Genomic DNA, 21,654 nt, shown 5'->3' with positions numbered 1-21,654 from the left:
AGCAAGTCCTGACCCAAGCAGAAAGAAGAAGGAGAAGTGGCCTGCTTGCTTCTTGGGCATCTTTGAAGATCTCAGAGCTTGCAGTCTCGACTCCCAGATCGCAGTCTCTAAGTAACGTTCGTATTAAATTAGTCAAGTTTAGTGGCCAATCACATCTACTGGACACAATCTTTTGAAACGTTGCCGTTGGCCAAGGCAGCAGTTTCAACACTGTGATCCGGATTCAGTTGCACAGGCAGAATTCAACCTCTTCACGTGAAGCATTGTGTGAGTTTTATCACAGACCTTCTCAAGGAAGAGAAAGAAACCATCTGAAATGAAGCCAAAGTTCCACGTTCCTCATCGTAAAGCTGACCTGGGACAGAGGAGAGAGCAAACCTAGCTTCGTCTGTTGAGACCGGTGAAAAAGTTCTGATGCGAGGTAAACATCACTGGCTCCGGAAGATTACTACAAGAGGTAGACTCAATTTTTCTGTGCTCTGTGAAGGGTTAGCTTCTGTTGTTTTCTTTAAAACGTACGTTTATTATTGATAACAGTATTTATTTATTATATATTTATTTCTTAGCATTGATTTTGTACCTACACCTTTATTTCACTCTTCTTACTACTTTAATTGTTTTATTCCCTGATTAATCACTGTTTCTATGCTATATTTTTAATTAACTTTATAATTCTTCAAACTTAGCGCTGTGAGTTTAATTCCCAGGAGAGAGGAATAATTGACTGAAATAATTTTACTCCTACAGAACAAGACTGATCGATCATCAATTTGGTTTTTCTGGTAATTTTCCTTAATATTTCCAATGGTGCCCCATAATTGATTAAAAGCTATTAATTGTATAATTAATTGTTAACATCTTTTCCCACCATTTAACACTACAGTACGCACTACTTCCCTTGTAAATGTACCTCCATGATTTAGTCCTGAGAAAGAATCATACATTGATGTTGAGAAGAGCTCTGGTCCATGTTGAGGAGTTCCTCCTGAGCCTCTCAGTTTTGGTCATTAGACTGCAGAAGCGCTTGTCTGATCTGAAAGTGCTAAACAGGTATTTACTGGGATGGGTGGAGTCCCTGATAATGTTTGTAACTCACACATTGATCAGACGTTTCTAACAGCGCTGCTTCCTTCTGCACTGCTAGTTTACATGCTAATGCAGTTAGACTGAAAATGTGCATTACAGATATTTCACTCATCAGTTAGCTACACTCACCGCAGTGTTAAAGATGCTAATATTAGAAGAATTATGTCAGTGTTGTGGCGTGTTCAGTTCCACCCTGACACACTAGGAGCAAAGCAGGAACACACTGAACAGGACGCTGATCCATCACAGGTCTGAACCCCCTCATTAAAGTCTAATATTTTAATAAATGTACTAATAATTACATGTAGATCACAGATCAGCAACTTTATTCTCAAAATGTATAAAAATAAAGTATTAGTTCACTTTAGATATAAAAATATTCAACTACCTAAAACTTAATTACAAAATATTAATATCAAATATGTAGAACTTTTGTTTTACAGCAAATTGATTTTTTTCTACAATACAAAATAAAAAGATATTATAAGCTGGATCTTTGTGTTAGTGCACTGTGGCTGGTTTGGTTACAGAATGTAAAATAAAATTTGGGGAAGTTTTTACCCCCCCGTGCTCGACTGAAATATTCAACACTGAGATCAACAAAGATTCAGATGAATAAAATATCAGGAGCTGAAGCTGTTAGAAAATCGTTTCCTGAGGTTAGAGATGTTATGATGTCATTTCCTGAACAAAGACATTGGGCGGCGTCTCTGGGTCACATGGTCTGGGTCTCTCTGAGGCTCCTCCTCCACGTCATCATAATCTGTAAAATGAGTAAATTGAGGTGTTTAAAATCAGGAGGAGGCTGAAATGTTCCTCATACACTCAAAAAACAAAGAATTGGCATTCGTTCTTGTTAAGCAAACAAATCAAATTGATATTAATTGATTTGACCCATTTTTAAAATGTACTTAAAATATCTGTGTTAATACAACGTAATTATCCTAATTGTTAAATTGACCTAAATCAAACAACTGAAATAAAAGAGAATAAATTGAGTGTATCCAACTCTCGCGAGGTTTTAAATTCATTAAACAAAAAAAATTACTTTTGATTAACTTAAAAAAGTTAAGTAATTGAACAGAAAACCCCTCCCATAAACGTGTAAGTCCGCCCCTTTTCAGCTGTTGGTGAATCAAAAATGATTTTCGGGTAGCCATTTTTTCTTGTGTTCGGGTAGTCATTTGTTTTTACTTTTGTAACCTGCAAATTACTTTTTACTTTTCATTTAAGGCTTTTTGTAAAAGTAAACGTGTCTTTCTCGAATATCTTTTGGAAAGTAGAACCTTTGTTAAACTAAGTCGACGAACTTTATTCCCCCGACTGTGCTGTGTTTGAGTAGCATGTACACCAGTCTGACGGAGCTTTTTCATCTTTCATCCGTTAACCCAACTCCAGTCTAATGTTGGTAAGTGTTGAACTTTACTTAACAATTTTGTTTAAAATAAATGATCTTAATGTTGACACTAAATAAATAATCAAACAGCGCTGCTTTATTTGCCGTATTTAGGCTACATGCTAGCATGCTAGCCTTCATACTAAGCAAAGTGTGCTGGCTTGTTTTATTGTAATTCTTAAATGAACGCTATTAATGTTGATATTAATATTTTTGTTTCTTGTTTCTTTGTTTTGTTTTAGAGAGCTGCCAGCCAAATGTTAAGAAATCTTCCACAGTTCAGCTCTCGACAGATCACACCCGCTGTACCATCGTCCATCCTATTGAAACACACGTTACCCCAGGTTCCATTGTAGAAAACCTCCAGATTCCCCTCACACCCCCCAGTGAGTCTGATCTCTTTAAATTCTGGAGGAAAAAGTTGACTGATAATTATTTAATGCTATTAATGTATATAAACACTTATTACATCTGTATATGATGAAGAATTTCAGTACCTGAACACACCACCCCTATGTCCTCTTGGTGTCCACATTCATTCTCCTCACAGATCTTAAATCTGCAGTTCCACAGGGATGTCTCGTTCCCCTCACACTCCACCTTATTCAGCAATATGGACCCAGTTCCAGGACCAAACCAGGCTGGTATGTGGGTACTGAGGGCCACACCACACTGTAGCTCTCTGCAAACCACCTGGGCATCTTTAATATCCCACAAGTCACCACACACTGTTCCCCATGAACCACTGTGGAAAACCACCAGCCTTCCTGCACAGTCTCCACCAGAACCAACCAGCCTGATGGAGTTGTGGGCTGGGATAAAAAAAAAAAACAGGTATTATTCTATTTTTTAATATAACACAGTAAATGTTGTAACAGGTTCACAGTGAGGTGAGGCAGAAAGGTGTCAGGTGTAACCCCACACCTGCAGTATTAGAAAATGAACCCAAGTGCAGGAAACCTAAACACGGCAGAACAATGATGTAACTCAAAAGCCACAAAACAAAAACATTTACAAAATATTCAAACTCAGCTACTCAGTTCACCGACAAGTTACAACCCAAATACTTACTAGAGGAGCAGTACTGTTACAGGGATGGTAATACTAGGAGAGCAGCGAGGGGACCTGGAGAATGGAACAGGGGCCAGCAGAACCAGCAGGAACACTGGAGACAGGAGAGGAAGAACAGGAACACAGAAGATAGGAAGTTGTGACGAGGGAACCAGGAGGCTGGGAGGGAGTTAAGTGACAATGAAGGGAACACTGGAGACTGGAGAGAAGGCAAGTGGCATGAAGCAGGAGATCCAGAAGATAAAACCAAAATACTGCAGGCAAGGACACTTGAAAGGTGGCATGGAACATAAGATTTACGTGAGGTGAAGGAACTTGATAACCAGGGGGAAAAAAGGGGGAAGCTTGGAGTGTGCAGGAAAAAAAACAGAAGAGCTGCTCTCTGAAGTAGCAAGGTCATCAGGAAACCGGGGAGATGAACCGAAACCAGGGAAGGACAAAAGGTAACATCAACAGGTAACAACCAGATAACAAAAAAGGAGACAACATGGAAAGTCAACATGTAACAAAAGCAGATGATCTGGCAATAAGTGGAAAAACACTAGGGGCCTTTAAAGGTGGATTAACGAGGAGCTAATTGGAAGCAGGTGTGCAGGATAATTAATGGGGGAAATCTATTGGCTGATTAGTGGGGGGGGACTGGTGCAATTCCCTACAAAAAACTCTAAGCCCTTCCCCCCCCCCCCCAATGGGCGCCTCTCGGCAACATATCCTTGTCAGGGTTGTCCCGGTGAAACTCTTGGAAGAGGTGGGGATTCCTTCAATGAGCCAGGTGGATGGGGGGTGGATGGGGGGTGGATGGGGGGTGGATGGGGGAATCAAACTGGAGCAACATAAGAGGAATAGATGTGGAGATCCACCTTGAAGAACAAAGGGATTTGGACGTGGAAGGGTTGGACGTGGAAATTAGACTAGCGGAACAGAGGGATTGGAACTCAGGACCAGGACTCTGGGATCAGGGATTAGGACTCAGAATTTGAGATCAGGACTCTAAACTCAGAATCAGGACTGAAAGACTTGACAGACGAGGACAGACGGACGACGATGAGACATGACAAACTGACTCACAGAACGAGCTGGACCTGCCACAATGACTGGACAGACTGAACTGAGCACTGGAGGCTGACCCACCCCTAACGTGGGCACAGGGAGAAACTAAGACTGAAGGTTACCTGTTAAAACTAGAATGTAACCTCCCATTTACTGACCACCAAAAAAAGCTGAAGAAGGCCAGCAAAGGAGGAGATGAAGCCCAGAGCTAAATCTTTGTTATGCTTTTAAAGCTTTTGATTTAGTTTGATGAGGTACAGGAAATGCTTTGAAGTGTAGTTAAAAAGAACTTTTCATTTATCTGTTCCGCTCTGGTCTGTTAAAACTGATGGTGGCAGGTCATGATGTTACAAACTGCTTCATTCCAAAGAGGTTCTATAAACTGGAGTTACTAAACCACATGTTTAGATGAAACGAGCAACATTAATTTGCTTAAATAGAAAAGCTGAAGTGATTAAAGAATAAATGATTAATCAACTGTGATGTGATGGAACAATAAAGATCATTCAACTGTGAGCTTCTGTTTTTAGTTAGTTAAAAGTTGCTGGTTTGTAGCTGCTTACCAGAGCAGGTGATGGACAGCAGTTCTCTGGAGCTGCAGTTAGCAGGTTTTGCTCTGCTGCAGTTCCCCAGATGTTCTTCACTTCCAGAGCAATTGAAAGCTGTTCCACACGTGTGGTTGTGTTCAGTAGTGGATGGAGAGGAGCTGAAGTTCAGCACAGATCCACAGCCCAGCTGTCTGCAGAGCACAGAGGACTCAACCAGACTCCAGGAGTCCAGGAGAACCTTCCTCCAGTCCTGTCCAAAATAAACCTCCACCTCCCCCTGACACTCACTTCCTCCTGTTAACCTCACTCGCCCATCATGAAACGCCAGAGAGGAACCTGAAGAGAAACAATAAATCAAGGTTCAATAAGGAAACACAGTTTCTTCATAAACAGATCCTACACCACTTTAACATCTCACCAGTACAGATAACTCCAGCATCCTGTTTATGAGAGCATGCAGCTCGACTCCATGATGAGACTGGACATTGGGACAGGTGGGTCTCGTTCCCCTTACAATCAAACACATCAGACCAGATCTGGACGCTCCCCTCCCCAAACCAGTCGGCCTCCAGGACAGCCACAGCACTCCCACAATTCAGCTGGGCACAGAGGACACTGGCAGCTTTCATGTTCCAGCTTCCAGCACAAACTGTTCCCCAATCACTGAGGTACAGGAGCTCCACTCGACCAGAACAGGAGTCTGGACCGTCCACCAGCCGAGCCTCATTGTTACCTAAACCAAAAACTAAGAGCTCAGTGAAAATAGAAACATGATTAGCAATGACACTGAGACTGAGAAATAAAGTTTAAATACAGAACAGGTCACGATACTTAACAGATTAATCCCACATCACTGGAATGGGAGCAGGTGAGGTTGGTAGGTGATGTTGGACAGAAGGTAATATCAGGTTCGTTTCCTCTACACTGAAGCTCCTCTGTCCACACCTGATGTTCTCCTCTACCAAAAGCAGCAGCTCCCAGCACCTCCACAGGAAGTCCACAGTCCAGCTCTCGACACACAACCTCTGCATTCTGCTGGTCAAAGTCAGCATCACACACTGTGTACCAGGTCTTCCCAGGAAGCACCTCGACTCTCCCAGAGCATCGGTGAGGACCATCAGCAAGTCTGGACTTTCTGTTTCCTGTGTTTAATTATTATAATATTGTGGTAATTAGAATCAAAACGTGATTCAAATATAATATAGCACATTGGATTACAATCCCAAATCAGAAAAAGTTGGAACAGTATGAAAAATGCTAATAAAATAAAAACACAGAGTTTCTTACACTGACTTTGACTTTTATTTGATGTCAGACAGGATGAAGCTGAGATATTTCATATTTTATCTGCTCAACTTCATTTCATTTATTAATAAACATCCATTCCTGCATTTCAGGCCTGCAACACATTCCAAAAAAAATGGAACAGTGGCAATTTATGGCTGAAAACACTAAATAATGACGTGATGTTAAACAGGTGATGTGAACAGGTGATTGTAATCATGGTTCGGTACAAAAGCAGCATCCAGGAAAGGCTGAGAGTCTCTGATGAGTAAAGATGATCAGAGGATCCAGTTTATCCACAAATGTGTGAGAAAATGATTGAAATGTTCAAAAACAATGAACCTTAAAGAAAGATCAGAGGTGATTTGCATGTTCTCCCTGTACAGTGCAGAATATCATTAAACCATTGAAGGAATCAGGAGGAATTTCAGTGTGTAAAGGTCGAGGTTGCAGCTTAATCGAAACGCTTGTGATCCTCCATCCCTCAGACGGCATCAAGAACCTCCACTCAACACTAGCTGATATAACAACATGGGTGAGGGATTAGTTTATCAAACCTTTATCAGCTCTACAATACAGAGTTACTGCACTAATCATACTTAACAATTTACTGTGCACAAAAGAAGTTAACCTTATGTTAACCATGTCAGTACCAGGGTGTATCATGGTATGGGGGTGTGTCAGTACCAGGGTGTATCATGGTATGGGGGTGTGTCAGTACCAGGGTGTATCATGGTATGGGGGTGTGTCAGTACCAAAGTGTATCATGGTATGGGGGTGTGTCAGTACCAGGGTGTATCATGGTATGGGGGTGTGTCAGTACCAGGGTGTATCATGGTATGGGGGTGTGTCAGTACCAGGGTGTATCATGGTATGGGGGTGTGTCAGTACCAGGGTGTATCATGGTATGGGGGTGTGTCAGTACCAGGGTGTGTGATGGTATGGGGGCGTGTCAGTACCAGGGTGTATCATTTTCATTTACATTTTCAGCATTTAGCAGACGCTCTTATCCAGAGCGACTTACAGAAGTGCTTCTATAGTGAACATTTCATTTCTCATTTCATTTTCTCTTTTCATTTTTTTTTAGAAATGGAAAAGAATGGAACAAAATGTTAGTAAATAAGTACAAGTCAGCCTAAGTGTTTAGTAAAAAGGTGATGAAGGTTTTTAATCGTTTTTTAAGGACAGCAAGAGACTCAGATGTTCGGACAGACAGAGGAAGTTCATTCCACCACTTCGGCGCTAGAACAGAGAACAGCCTTGATGCTTGTCTTCCTTTAGTCCTGGATGGAGGCTCAAGTCGAGCGAGACTAGAGGCTCGGAGGTTGTGTGGTACAGAGCGGGGTTTGATTAGACCCCGAAGGTAGCTTGGGGCTGGTCCATTTTTGGCTTTGTAGGCGAGCGTCAGTGTTTTAAACTGAATGCGTGCAGCTACAGGAAGCCAGTGAAGAGAACGTAGCAGTGGGGTGATGTGGCAGTGTTTGGGTTGGTTAAAAACCAGACGGGCAGCTGCATTTTGAATGAGCTGTAAGGGTTTAATCGTGGACATGGGAGCTCCAGCCAGAAGGGAGTTGCAGTAGTCCAACCGTGAGATTACAAGTGATTGCACCAGAATCTGGGTAGCTTCCCTGGAGAGAAATGGACGAATCTTCCTGATGTTGTACAGGAGGAACCGGCATGATCTTGTCATGTTGGCTATATGAGGAGAGAATGTCAGCTGGTTATCAAGGACAACACCAAGACTTCTTACCTTATCAGATGGTCTGATCTGGGAGTCATCCTTTGTATCATGGTATGGGGGTGTGTCAGTACCAGGGTGTGTGATGGTATGGGGGCGTGTCAGTACCAGGGTGTATCATGGTATGGGGGCGTGTCAGTACCAGGGTGTATCATGGTATGGGGGTGTGTCAGTACCAGGGTGTATCATGGTATGGGGGTGTGTCAGTACCAGGGTGTATCATGGTATGGGGGTGTGTCAGTACCAGGGTGTATCATGGTATGGGGGTGTGTCAGTACCAGGGTGTGTGATGGTATGGGGGTGTGTCAGTACCAGGGTGTATCATGGTATGGGGGTGTGTCAGTACCAGGGTGTATCATGGTATGGGGGTGTGTCAGTACCAGGGTGTATCATGGTATGGGGGTGTGTCAGTACCAGGGTGTATCATGGTATGGGGGTGTGTCAGTACCAGGGTGTATCATGGTATGGGGGTGTGTCAGTACCAGGGTGTATCATGGTATGGGGGTGTGTCAGTACCAGGGTGTGTGATGGTATGGGGGTGTGTCAGTACCAGGGTGTGTGATGGTATGGGGGTGTGTCAGTACCAGGGTGTATCATGGTATGGGGGTGTGTCAGTACCAGGGTGTATCATGGTATGGGGGTGTGTCAGTACCAGGGTGTGTGATGGTATGGGGGCGTGTCAGAACCAGGGTGTATCATGGTATGGGGGCGTGTCAGAACCAGGGTGTATCATGGTATGGGGGGGTGTCAGTGCTCTTAGTAAAGGTAATTGACACGTCTGTGGTTTGTACCACCATGTTTATAAGAATAGATTCACCACTGCTTCTATTATTATTAATGTACTTTATTTGCTCAGCGTATATTATATATATGAGCGCTGTACATTTACTGTAGCCGTTTCTCTTATTTTGTTAGTTAAGCTACTAGAGGCCAATAATTTCTCTCAGGATGTGTAACACTTGAAGCCTCTGTGTGCTCTGGAGCTTGTCTGCCACGCCCCCCTCTCCATGAGCACACTCTGTCTCCTGCCACACCCTGATTGGTTCATGTGGACTAATTATCTCCAGCTGCTCCTTAATTAAGGAGGCAGCTTTTGTGTAGACTTTGGAACCAATTTTGAACTGCTCTGGTGTTATTTTGGTTTGGACTTCTGGACAAGACTCGGTTAACCTCTGTAAGCTCTGTAAGCTCTGTAAGCTCTGTAAGCTCTGTAAGCTCTTGTGTTTAGCTCGCGTTACCAGCTATGTTACTAGCTCTTGTGTTTAGCTCGCGTTACTAGCTCTGTTACTAGCTCTTGTGTTTAGCTCGCGTTACCAGCTATGTTACTAGCTCTTGTGTTTAGCTCGCGTTACTAGCTCTGTTACTAGCTCTTGTGTTTAGCTCGCGTTACCAGCTATGTTACTAGCTCTTGTGTTTAGCTCGCGTTACTAGCTCTGTTACTAGCTCTTGTGTTTAGCTCGCGTTACCAGCTATGTTACTAGCTCTTGTGTTTAGCTCGCGTTACTAGCTCTGTTACTAGCTCTTGTGTTTAGCTCACGTTACTAGCTATGTTACTAGCTCTTGTGTTTAGCTCGCGTTACTAGCTCTGTTACTAGCTCTTGTGTGTAGCTCGCGTTACCAGCTATGTTACTAGCTCTTGTGTTTAGCTCGCGTTACTAGCTCTGTTACTAGCTCTTGTGTTTAGTTCTCGTTACTAGCTATGTTATTAGCTTTTGTGTTTAGCTCTCGTTACTAGCTATGTTACTAGCTCTTGTGTTTAGCTCGCGTTACTAACTATGTTCCTAGCCCTTGTGATTAGCTTTTGTTACTAATAAATTCTTAGTGTGTTTGCATCTCTGCGTGTGTGTCTGCCCCATTGTCTTGCCTTAGCCCCCCGTTCGTGACATAATAGGTGCCCTTATAAGGACACAGCGAGATGTATTTTGTTCATGTTTTCCCGGAGTTTAACTCCATGAGGTTTCCTCAGACCCTACCGCTTAGTAGGCCAGCTCCATATGATGGAAGTGACTCATTTGTCGACGGCCTCCTTCTGCAGAGCCAGCTCTACCTGCAGCACCTTCTGGACCCCCAGCCAGCTGAAATCGACAAGGTACGATTCATGATGTCTAGACTGAGGGGTGCCGCTCGTGAGTGGGCCAGGCAGCTGTGGTCTTAACAGGGGAGCTGTGCTGAACTCGGTTAAGGTGTTCGAGGGCCTCATGAGAGCAAAATTTTCACGCAGCAAAGCGCCCACTGCAGCTTATAACCGGCATCCAGTGCCCACTGGGGATGTTAAATTTCACCCAGTGCCCACTGCTGATGTGGTCCGGGTGCCAGTGCCCGCTATCTATGCTCGTGACCTCCCCATGCCCATTGGAGACACTACACGCAGCAAAGCGCCCACTGCAGCTTATACCCGGCATCCAGTGCCCACTGCTGATGTGGTCCGGGTGCCAGTGCCCGCTACTAATGCTCGTAACTGTCCCACAGCCATGTTAGGATCCAGTCAGGATCATTTGTTTAGTGACCCCAAGGGCTCCAGGGGTCTTTTTGTTTGTTCACCGGCTCCAGTTTCAGGTACTCAAGTTCGGGTGAGTCCTTTGCCAGTTCCGTCTGTTTCCTTGAGTTCTAGTCAGTCTAAATCTTTGTCTAAGAAAGTCTATGGCCGTCCCCTGTTGTCTCAGTCCATGTCGTGTTCGCCAGTTCAAGCTCGTCCAGCAACTGTGTATAGTCCAGTTAATTCTGTTAGTCCGACGATCTTGCCGGTTTCTAGTCCATCTGCCCAGATCTGTCCTGGGTCTAAGTCAGGTTCAGTAAGTCCTAGTTTGTCTAGTCATGTTCCTTGTAAAGATCCCAATGGCTCCAGGGGTCCTTCTGTTTGTTTGCCAGTTCCAGGTATTCAGGTTCAGGTCGGTCAGCCTGTCATGTCTTGTCCATCTGTTCAAGTTAGTCATGTCTCTAAGTCAGGTTCCATGAGTTCTAGTTTGTCTAGTCCTGTTCCGTGTTCGTCTGTCTCGCTCGGTCTTAGGAGTAAGTCTACGGGTCAGGGTTTCCAAAACGATCTGTTTGTACGTTCGGGCCCTCCTGGCACCCAGACAGAGTCGAACAGTTCCAAGTCCTCTCCAGTTTTGTTTCCTGTCAAAGTTCCAAGCTTTATGTTCCAGCCTGCAGAGTTCAAGCCACAGGCTACTACAGACAATTCTCCTTCAGCTCTGCTGCTGCCGCCTCCAGGTTCCAAGCAGCTAAGTCAAGAAACCTCTTCAGGTTCCAAGCAGCAGATTCAAGAAGCCTCTTCAGGTTCCAAGCAACTGATTCAAGACGAATCTTCAGGTTCCCAGCAACTGATTCAAGACGAATCTTCAGGTTCCAAGCAGCTGATTCAAGATGAATCTCCAGGTTCCAAGCAGCTGACTCCGGACGCCTCTCCAGGGTCCTCGCAGCTGGTTAATGATGTTTCCCCAGTGTTTTCGCAGCTGACTTCGGACGCCTCTCCAGGGTCCTCGCAGCTGGTTAATGATGTTTCCCCAGTGTTTTCGCAGCTGACTCCCGAAGCCTCTTCGCCAGGCTCCACGCAGCTGACTCCCGAAGCCTCTTCGCCAGGCTCCACGCAGCTGACTCCCGAAGCCTCTTCGCCAGGCTACACGCAGCTGACTCCCGAAGCCTCTTCGCCAGGCTCCACGCAGCTGACTCCCGAAGCCTCTTCGCCAGGCTCCACGCAGCTGATTCCCGAAGCCTCTTCGCCAGGCTCCACGCAGCTGTCTCCCGAAGCCTCTTCGCCAGGCTCCATGCAGCTGACTCCCGAAGCCTCTTCGCCAGGCTCCACGCAGCTGACTCTCGAAGCCTCTTCGCCAGGCTCCACGCAGCTGGTTTTTGTTTCCGAGTTGGCGCCCCCCGATGGCGCTCCTGTTTCCGAGTTGGCGCCCCCCGATGGCGCTCCTGTTTCCGAGTTGGCACTTCCCGATGGCGCTCCTGTTTCCGAGTTGGCGCCCCCCGATGGTGCTCCTGTTAAGTCAGCACTCCCAGAGCGTGTTTCTGAACTATCGTTGGCTGGTTTTCCGTCAGCAGCCTGTGTTCTGACGCTTTTGTCATGCCTGCCTCAAGATATACTTTATGACTTCAAATTTGCCCCGCAAAGTCCAGGACCTCCTTGTGTTTTTTGTTTTCTTTTAGGGGGGGAGGGTTATGTAGCACTTGAAGCCTCTGTGTGCTCTGCCACGCCCCCCTCTCCATGAGCACACTCTGTCTCCTGCCACACCCTGATTGGTTCATGTGGACTAATTATCTCCAGCTGCTCCTTATTTGAGGAGGCAGCTTTTGTGTAGTCTTTGGAACCTATTTTGAACTGCTCTGGAGTTATTTTGGTTTGGACTTCTGGACAGGACTTGGTTAAGCTCTGTAAGCTGAGTTAGCTCTTGTGTTTAGCTCTCGTTACTAGCTCTGTTACTAGCTCTGTTACTAGCTCTTGTGTTTAGCTCTCGTTACTAGCTCTGTTACTAGCTCTTGTGTTTAGCTCGCGTTACTAGCTCTGTTACTAGTTCTTGTGTTTAGCTCACATTACTAGCTATGTTATTAGCTCTTGTGTTTAGCTCGCGTTACTAGCTCTGTTAATAGCTCTTGTGTTTAGCTCGCGTTACCAGCTATGTTACTAGCTCTTGTGTTTAGCTCGCGTTACTATGTTCCTAGCCCTTCTTAGTGTGTTTGCATCTCTGCGTGTGTGTCCGCCCCATTGTCTTGCCTTAGCCCCCCGTTCGTGACAGTATGAATAAAATATCTGTCTATCATATGATGTTGGTTCTAGAATTTTCATGGCTTTTATCCAGAAGAAGATCTGAATGAATGTAGAATCTTTACAGCTACAGGTTTATATCAGCTAAAACATCAAATCCACCTCAGATCAAACATTCCACATCATTTCTGCACTCCAACATCTTCTAGAAAGATCTGAAGAAAGAATCATGCTTATGTGTTTGTGATTGAAGATTTATTACTGGATTTACAGGCGACTATTTCAATCAGATCTGCAAACATTTACTCACAAACAGAAGATCAACAAGAAGAAACAATTCTGCTTCATGGAATATTTCATCTGAATCCAGATGATCTGAATCTCCAAGATGGAAATTATATTTTTAAGGTAAATCTGATAGTGTTTGTTCCTCTGGAGGGTTAAATGTGTTTATCAGTCTGCAGTAAGAAATGATGAAAATCTGATCAATTATTCTGATTTAAATCTGCATTTTGGTTCTGATGTTTTTACTAAAGTTCTGATGAACAGCAGTTTACCTGAACACACAACTCCAGCATCCAGTTCATGATAACAGTAATCATTCCCCCATTCTGCTGATAAACAGTTCTTCAGTGTAGATTCTGATCCATTACAGCTCACATTAGCCATCCAGATTGGTCCTGATCCTGATCCAAAGTGACCATATTGTGGAGCATGTACAGCCTCTCCACAGTCCAGCTCTCTACACACCACTGCAGCATCTTTTATATCCCAGCCTACACCACACACTGTTCCCCACTGTCCATCATGAAGAACCTCCACTCTCCCAGCACAGCGACTTCCACCATCCACCAGCCTCACACTTCCTGTAGAGCAGAGGAAGAGACTCAATAAACTCCTCCCACTTTTCTATTCCTAACAACATCAAACTCTACAGCAGCTCCAATTCATCTACCATCACTGTGTGTGTGTGTGTGTGTGTGTGAGTGTGTGTGTGTGTGTGTGTGTGTGTGTATGAGTGTGTGTGTGTGTGTGTGAGTGAGTGTGTGTCTTTATATGCCATATTATTAAAGCCAGATATACAACCACCCTTCCACAATTATTAGCCCCCCTGGTAACGATGAGTGACGGGTTTTAGGAAATTCAGCTTTTGGTAAATTAGCTCCATCTCACAAAGAAAAATACAATCCACCCTTTAATTGAAGCTCATTTATTTTTGGAAACAATCCCTCATTAGGAAATAATTCATTTCTTTAAAAGCTTGGACGTTTAGTAAAATGCAGTAAAAGAAGAATCTGTGATGTGGTAGTTCTCTTAAATCTTTATGTAACTGATAAAAATAAAAATAAAAGATTTTCAGTTTTTACTGCTCAACATTAAATTTAGTAAATATTTATAATTTGATGCTTTCGACACACATGACAGTGACAGAGACAGAATAAGAATGAGAAGGTTAGAGAATATGTTGGGTATAGACGGAGGATCCACAAAGGATCAGTCTATATAAGCAATGATGGCTCGTGACTTACCACCTTGTGCCACACAGCAGAGAGATGCTAATTAGTTCACAATTTCTTAACGTAAAACTGTAAAATGTACGTCATCAACCATCTACCATACATGATACTATTAAAAGATTGATAAAAATTCAGAGAAAATTTAGTCTGTTTAAGGCAAAACCAAAAACGATGGTTTAATATGTGTGAGCTTCCAGCCTCCCATAGCAGCGCATGAGAAATCCTCATCCAAAACCAAACCCACTGTTACTCATCACAGTCGCTACATCTAGGAATGAACCTGGAACTCTGTTAAACTAAGAGGAATCCACATGCCAATTCTCTGCAGTAACTCTGGGCCCAAGCTCATCTCAGATGGACCAATAGAAATGTGTTTTTAAGAATAACAGACATTGAGTTCACCATGATAAAAGCACCATTAGGGGGGGGGGGGGCATCAGTGTCCTCAGCATGGGTGACTTGTGTGTGTGACGGTTCTGTTATTGTATATTGTGGATTTTACAGACACGTGTTGATTGTTTCAGAATAAAATTCTGTAATTTCTGCAGTGAAGACCCGTCACCTACTGAAAATGTCCGACACATCATGAAGAGGAGAATCAGACGACGGCGACACGGACTTTAGATTTACCAAAACTACAGTGAAGCTGATCAGTGAAACACTGGAAATCTTTTCTTTCTACTTTTATCAGTTACGTCCCGACTTTTGTGGAATTGGGGTTTATATTCGTAAAAAACCCACATGCTGCACAATTATTGGCGTCCCTGCATATAAAACAGCACTTAGTCTTCCCCTATAACATCCTCTAAGCTTATTATTATCATTTTATTTCTTTATCTTTATTAAATTATTATTATTATTATTATTAACTTCAGCATGCGTGTGTGTGTGTGTGTGTGTGTGTGTGATATTAATCCTGTTATTAATGAAGAATAAATATATCTAATATTTAATCACATGTGACTTTTTCTACATTTCAGATCAGAGCTGCTAAACTTCTCTCATTTCATCCTAAAAAAGTGAGTTTTGCTGGATTTCAGTTTCAGTTCCAGTAAGAAACAGATGATTTTTGATGTGAAAACAAGAGCAGGATGATGAAGGTGTGAAGAATCAGTCTGTACTTACCAGCTGTTGTGAGGGTGAGTGTGGATGAGAGAAGAATCAAAGTCCTCCAGAAATCCATCTTCCTCCTTCCTGTACCCACTCTGTACTCACTCTGTACCCACTCTGTACCCACTCTGTACCCACTCTGTATCACTCTGTACCCACTCTGTATCACTCTGTACCCACTCCGTACCCACTCCGTATCCACTCCGTATCCACTCTGTACCACTCTGTACCCGCTCTGTACCACTCTGTATCCACTCTGTACCCACTCTGTATCCACTCTGTACCACTCTGTATCCACTCTGTACCACTCTGTATCACTCTGTACCCACTCTGTACCCACTCTGTACCCACTCTGTACCTGATGTGATCACCTCCACTCTCTCAGAGAGACTGAATGAGATGTTTCTCCTCTCTGTCTCACCCCCTTCAGAGAGAGAGAAACAGCCACCAATCACACTCACTGTTTCCTTATTAGAAAGAGGAGAGGAAACTATCAGACGCAGTGAACCAATCAGAGGAGCCCATTCTGACTTTCTCCATACTGATGAAAAGAGCATCGCTGCTGATAAACAGAACTCCACCTTTACCACATCAATCACTTTGTGCGAGGGCGAGTATGTTTGTGTGTTTATGCAGAGGGGAAACTTTACGGGCGGGGAGCAACAAGTGTTAGAAGAATCATTACTGAATCAACAGTGAATCAATCATGTTAAATATCTTAGTGATTCAGAATCACACATTATTATTAATGTTATTATTATTATTATTTATTGTTCCTGTATCTGTGATGGTAAGAGTCACACTGCTGGTAATTGTAGGGCCTGAATTCTGGGCTTTGAATCCTGGACTGGGCTCACAAGTACAGAAGGTTCATGATGTACCATAAACCTGATCACACAAAGAACTAAATCAGGTAACTGATGACGTTTCCAACTCTCTTCTTTTAGTTTTTCCTTTTTTATTAATGTTTAGAAGCGTTTAATTTATTTCTTATTACTTACATTTAATAAATGTGTAAAAAAGCTGAAAGAAAGATTTATTGTGAGTTACTACTTTAAAAGGGGTGTGAAGATTTTCTGTAGGCACTTAACATTCTGCAGAGAACTTCAGTAAGAACAAACACACATTGGAGAGGGGAGTACTCAGAGGACAGCGCATCCAGCTTGGTATTGCATAAGCCAGGGTGGTAGGTCAGGGTAAAACTGAACCTGCTGAAAACATAAGACAGGTTCTTTTGATCCATTCAGATAATAAAGGGCTGCTCCGCACCCTCTAAACAGTGCCTCCACTCTTCCAGGGCTAGTTCGACAGCCAAGAGCTTGCTGTTGCCGACATCATAATTTGCTTCAGCTGGGGAGAGTAGTTGGGAGAAGAAGGCACAAGGATGAAGCCCATTACCAAGGCTGGATCGCTGGGATAAAACCACTCCGACTCCACAGTCAGAAGCATCTTCCTCCACAAAGAATTGTTTAGAAGGATCTGGCTGGATGAGGACGGGTGTCGAAGTGAACAGACCCTTGAGATGGTTGAATGCAGATGGGGTTTCTGGGGGCCAGGATAAAAGGACCTTGGTGGAGGTCAGGCGGGTGAGAAGAAAGGCTACCTTGCTGTAGTCTCGGATGAACCTCCTATAGAAATTTGCGAAGTCAAGGAAGCGCTGCAAGGCTTTATGGCATGAGAGGATCAGCCACTCCGCCACAGTGCAGATCTTCAGCACAGAAAGTTAACCGAATCCACCTGAAACTTGCATTTCTCAGCCTTAACAAATAGTAGATTCTCCAGAAAGTGGGTAAAAAACCTGACGAACATGAACGACATGCTCCTCTGGGGTCTGGGATAATATAAAAAAAATCATCCAAGTATGAAAAGATAAGCACGTGGAAGACTGCAGGGGCGTTGGTAAGTTCGGAAAGCATGACCAGGTACTCAAAGTGCCTCAGCAGGGTGTTAAAGGTCGCCTTGCACTCATCCCCAGAAGAGGTCAACGGAGGGGATACTTGTTTCGGATGGTTATCAGGTTTAGGCCCCTATAGTATATGCAGTGCCTCAGAGTCTTATCAAATTTTTGAAGAAGAAAAAAACCAAACCAAGGGGAGTGGAGAAAGGATGAATGAGGCCTGCCATTAGGCACTCGGAGATATAGTTCTCCAAAGCTTCCCTCTCCGGGCATGACGAGTGGTACACACAGCTGGTAGGAAGCGGGGCCCCTGGGAGAAGGTCTATGGCACAGTCATAAGGTCAGTGGGGAGGTAGTGTCTGAGCATGTAGCTGAAATGACAAGATCATGCTGGTTCTTCCTGTACAACATCTAAAAGATTCAACATCTCTTTCTGTGGAAATCACTCAGATTCTCGTCCAGTTACTCGAAGTGTTGAGGCTGGACCACTGCGACTTTGTCCTGGCAGGAGCTCCCATGTTCACAATGAAACTCCTGCAACTGATTCAAAATGAAGCTGCCGTCCTGGTTTTCATGGCATCAAGGTTCTTGTCTGTACCAGCATCCAGGTGGTGCAATGAACTTCCCCAGTCTGTTTGAACATCTGAGTCTCTCGTCTTTAAAAAAACATTAAAACCTGCACATACTAATCTCCCAATAAATGTGGGTTTTAGACTGGTATAGTTTTATTAGTATTACTGTTATATTTATTTTACTGTTGCACACACAGCATAAGACTCAACTTCCTGTCCCCTATATAGAGTATATGTTTATGTACACATGTGTGTGTGTGTGTGTGTGTGTGTGTGTGTGTGTGTGTGTGTGTGCACCTGCGTGTGTGTAAGTGATTGATGTGGTAAAGGTGGAGCTCTGTTTATCAGCAGCGACGCTCTTTTCATCAGTATGGAGAAAGTCAGAATGGGCTCCTCTGATTGGTTCACTGCGTCTGATAGTTTCCTCTCCTCTTTCTAATAAGGAAACAGTGAGTGTGATTGGTGGCTGTTTCTCTCTCTCTGAAGGGGGTGAGACAGAGAGGAGAAACATCTCATTCAGTCTCTCTGAGAGAGTGGAGGTGATCGCATCAGGTACGGAGTGGGTACAGAGTGGATACAGAGTGGGTACAGAGTGGGTACAGAGTGGGTACAGAGTGGATACAGAGTGGATACAAAGTGGGTACAGAGTGGATACAGAGTGGATACAGAGTTGGTACAGAGTGGGTACAGAGTGGGTACAGAGTTGGTACAGAGTGGGTACAGAGTGGGTACAGAGTGGGTACAGAGTTGGTACAGAGTGGGTACAGAGTGGATACAAAGTGGGTACAGAGTGGGTACAGAGTGATACAGAGTGGGTACAGAGTGGATACAGAATGGGTACAGAGTGGGTACAGAGTGGGTACAGAATGGGTACAGAGTGGGTACAGAGTATTACAGAGTGGGTACAGAGTGGATAGTGTGTGTGTGTGTGTGTGTGTGTGTGATATTAATCCTGTTATTAATGAAGAATAAATAAATCTAATATTTAATCACATTTAATCACATGTGACTTTTTCTACATTTCAGATCAGAGCTGCTAAACTTCTCTCATTTCATCCTAAAAAAGTGAGTTTTGCTGGATTTCAGTTTCAGTTCCAGTAAGAAACAGATGATTTTTGATGTGAAAACAAGAGCAGGATGATGAAGGTGTGAAGAATCAGTCTGTACTTACCAGCTGTTGTGAGGGTGAGTGTGGATGAGAGAAGAATCAAAGTCCTCCAGAAATCCATCTTCCTCCTTCCTGTACCCACTCTGTACCCACTCTGTACCCACTCTGTACCACTCTGTACCCACTCTGTATCACTCTGTACCCACTCTGTACCCACTCTGTACCCACTCTGTATCACTCTGTACCCACTCTGTACCCACTCTGTATCACTCCGTACCCACTCTGTACTCGCTCTGTACCCACTCTGTACCCACTCTGTATCACTCTGTACCCACTCTGTATCCACTCTGTATCACTCTGTACCCACTCTGTATCCATACCCACTCTATACCACTCTGTATCCACTCTGTACCTGATGCAATCACCTCCACTCTCTCAGAGAGACTGAATGAGATGTTTCTTCTCTCTGTCTCACCCCCTTCAGAGAGAGAGAAACAGCCACCAATCACACTCACTGTTTCCTTATTATTTATTTATTTATTTACCTTTATTTAACCAGGATGATCTCATTGAGATTTAAAATCTCTTTTTCAAGAGAGACCTGGTCAAGAATGGCAGCAACACACATCCGTTACAATACATAAAACAAAACAGTTTTTACAATTTTTATCAAAAAAGACACCATAAAACAGCTAAGAAGTATCTTATGAATTAAAACATTTACAACAAGATGCCTCCTGAACGTAATGTTTTAGTCTTGTCTTAAAAACATTCAACGAGACCAACTCCTTCAGCTTCAAACCATTCTGAAGTTGGTTCCAGTCTGATGGAGCAGCAAACTGAAATGATTTTTTACCAAGTTCAGTACGGACTTTAGGTATTTCTAATAAAATTAAATCTTCCGAGCGCAGCGAATAACCCCCTGTGGATCTGTTTACAATATAAAACAGGAGATAAGATGGTAGCAAACCCAAAATTGCCTTATACACAAGTGTATACCAATGATAAAGTCTGCGGGAGGACAATGCAGTCCACCTAACGCGGGCATACAGAACACAATGATGGGTACGAGCTTCAAGATTTGTGATGAAACGTAAGGCCCCATGATAGACCAAATCTAATAAATGCAACACCTGTGAAGATGCATGCATATAAATTACATCCCCAAAATCTAGGATAGACAAAAATGAAGCAGCAACAAGGCGTTTTCTAGCCTCAAAAGACAGACATGATTTAATTCTAAAATAAAAACCCAACTTTAGTTTTAATTTCTTTATCAGCTGGTGGATATGGGGAGCAAAGGTCAGCGCATCATCTATTATAAAACCTAAGTATTTATACTGGGACACTACCTCAATCTGAGCACCTTGAAAAGTAACAATGGACGGAAGAATCTGCGATTTAGACTTAGCATTACAAAATAACATTAGTTTTGATTTCTCAGCATTCAATACAAGTTTTAAGTCACACAGATTGGACTGAACCACATCAAAAGCTGCTTGAAGCTTTTCAAGAGCATTTTGTACTGCTGGAGCAGCACAGTATAATACGGTGTCATCAGCATAAAAATGAAATTTAGCATGTGGTACATTCTTATCCAAATTATTTATATATATATTATGAATAGTAGTGGACCTAGAATTGAGCCTTGAGGAACACCCCTAGTTACATTAAGACAGGTAGAAGAGAAACCTTCCATACGCACACACTGAGACCTGTTGGACAAGTAATTCTTAAACCATGCTATTGCTTGCTTAGAAATTCCAATCTCAAAAAGCCTTTTCAGCATGATTTCATGGTCTACTGTATCAAAGGCTTTTGCCAAATCAATAAAGAGGGCGGCACATTGTTGTTTTTTATCTAAAAAATCAATAAAATCATTTACTACTTTCAAAGTCGCTGTAGTAGTACTGTGCATTCTTCTAAAACCGGATTGTAAGTTAGTTAAAATACTATTTGTGATTAAAAAATCTTTCAATTGTTCACTGACCAGGGACTCCAGAACCTTAACTAATACAGACAACTTAGAGATGGGCCTATAATTATTTAAATCCATAAGGTCACCACCTTTGAAAAGGGGGAGTACATAAGCAGATTTCCAAATCAAAGGAATAGGATTAGAGCTCAAGGAAAGATTAAAAATATACGTTAAAGGCGGTGTGATAAAATCAACAGCTAACTTTAAGAAAAAAGCCTCCAATTGATCAGGACCTGCAGATTTTCTGACATCTAAATCTTTAATAGCGTTGAATACCTCTAAAACTGTTACAGGATTGAAATAAAAAGGTTGTGCCACTGACAACTGATTGTTAGGACAAACAGAAGAAACTTTATTCTGTGGAACACTGAGAGATTCAAAAATGGAACTTGAGGCAATAAAATGGCTATTGAAGCAATCAAGCATCTCAGACCTATCGGAGATAACTTGAGAGTCCTTCATGATACAAGCTGGAAGCTCTGAGTGACTTATATCTCCATTTATTGACTTAATAGTCTTCCAAAACTTCAAAGGGTTATTTAGGTTTTTTGATGTTTCAGATAAAAAATGCTGAGCTTTTGCAATCCTTATTGC

General features: G+C 43.2%; 1 protein-coding gene across 1 annotated transcript; it reads right to left on the bottom strand.

Moving 5' to 3' along the window:
• Positions 1-1,454: 1,454 nt before the first annotated feature.
• LOC134316783 (deleted in malignant brain tumors 1 protein-like) lies at positions 1,455-15,592 on the bottom strand. The gene is given in 7 exon segments (XM_062997243.1): positions 1,455-1,849; positions 2,980-3,294; positions 5,167-5,487; positions 5,570-5,903; positions 5,983-6,293; positions 13,436-13,744; positions 15,521-15,592. Coding segments are annotated over 7 exon segments (1,734 nt in total). The 5' UTR covers positions 15,579-15,592; the 3' UTR covers positions 1,455-1,763.
• Positions 15,593-21,654: the final 6,062 nt, after the last annotated feature.

Source organism: Trichomycterus rosablanca, chromosome 1, assembly GCF_030014385.1.
Source record: "Trichomycterus rosablanca isolate fTriRos1 chromosome 1, fTriRos1.hap1, whole genome shotgun sequence".
Classification (NCBI taxonomy): domain Eukaryota; kingdom Metazoa; phylum Chordata; class Actinopteri; order Siluriformes; family Trichomycteridae; genus Trichomycterus; species Trichomycterus rosablanca.
This window is presented reverse-complemented; position numbering and strand designations above follow the sequence as displayed.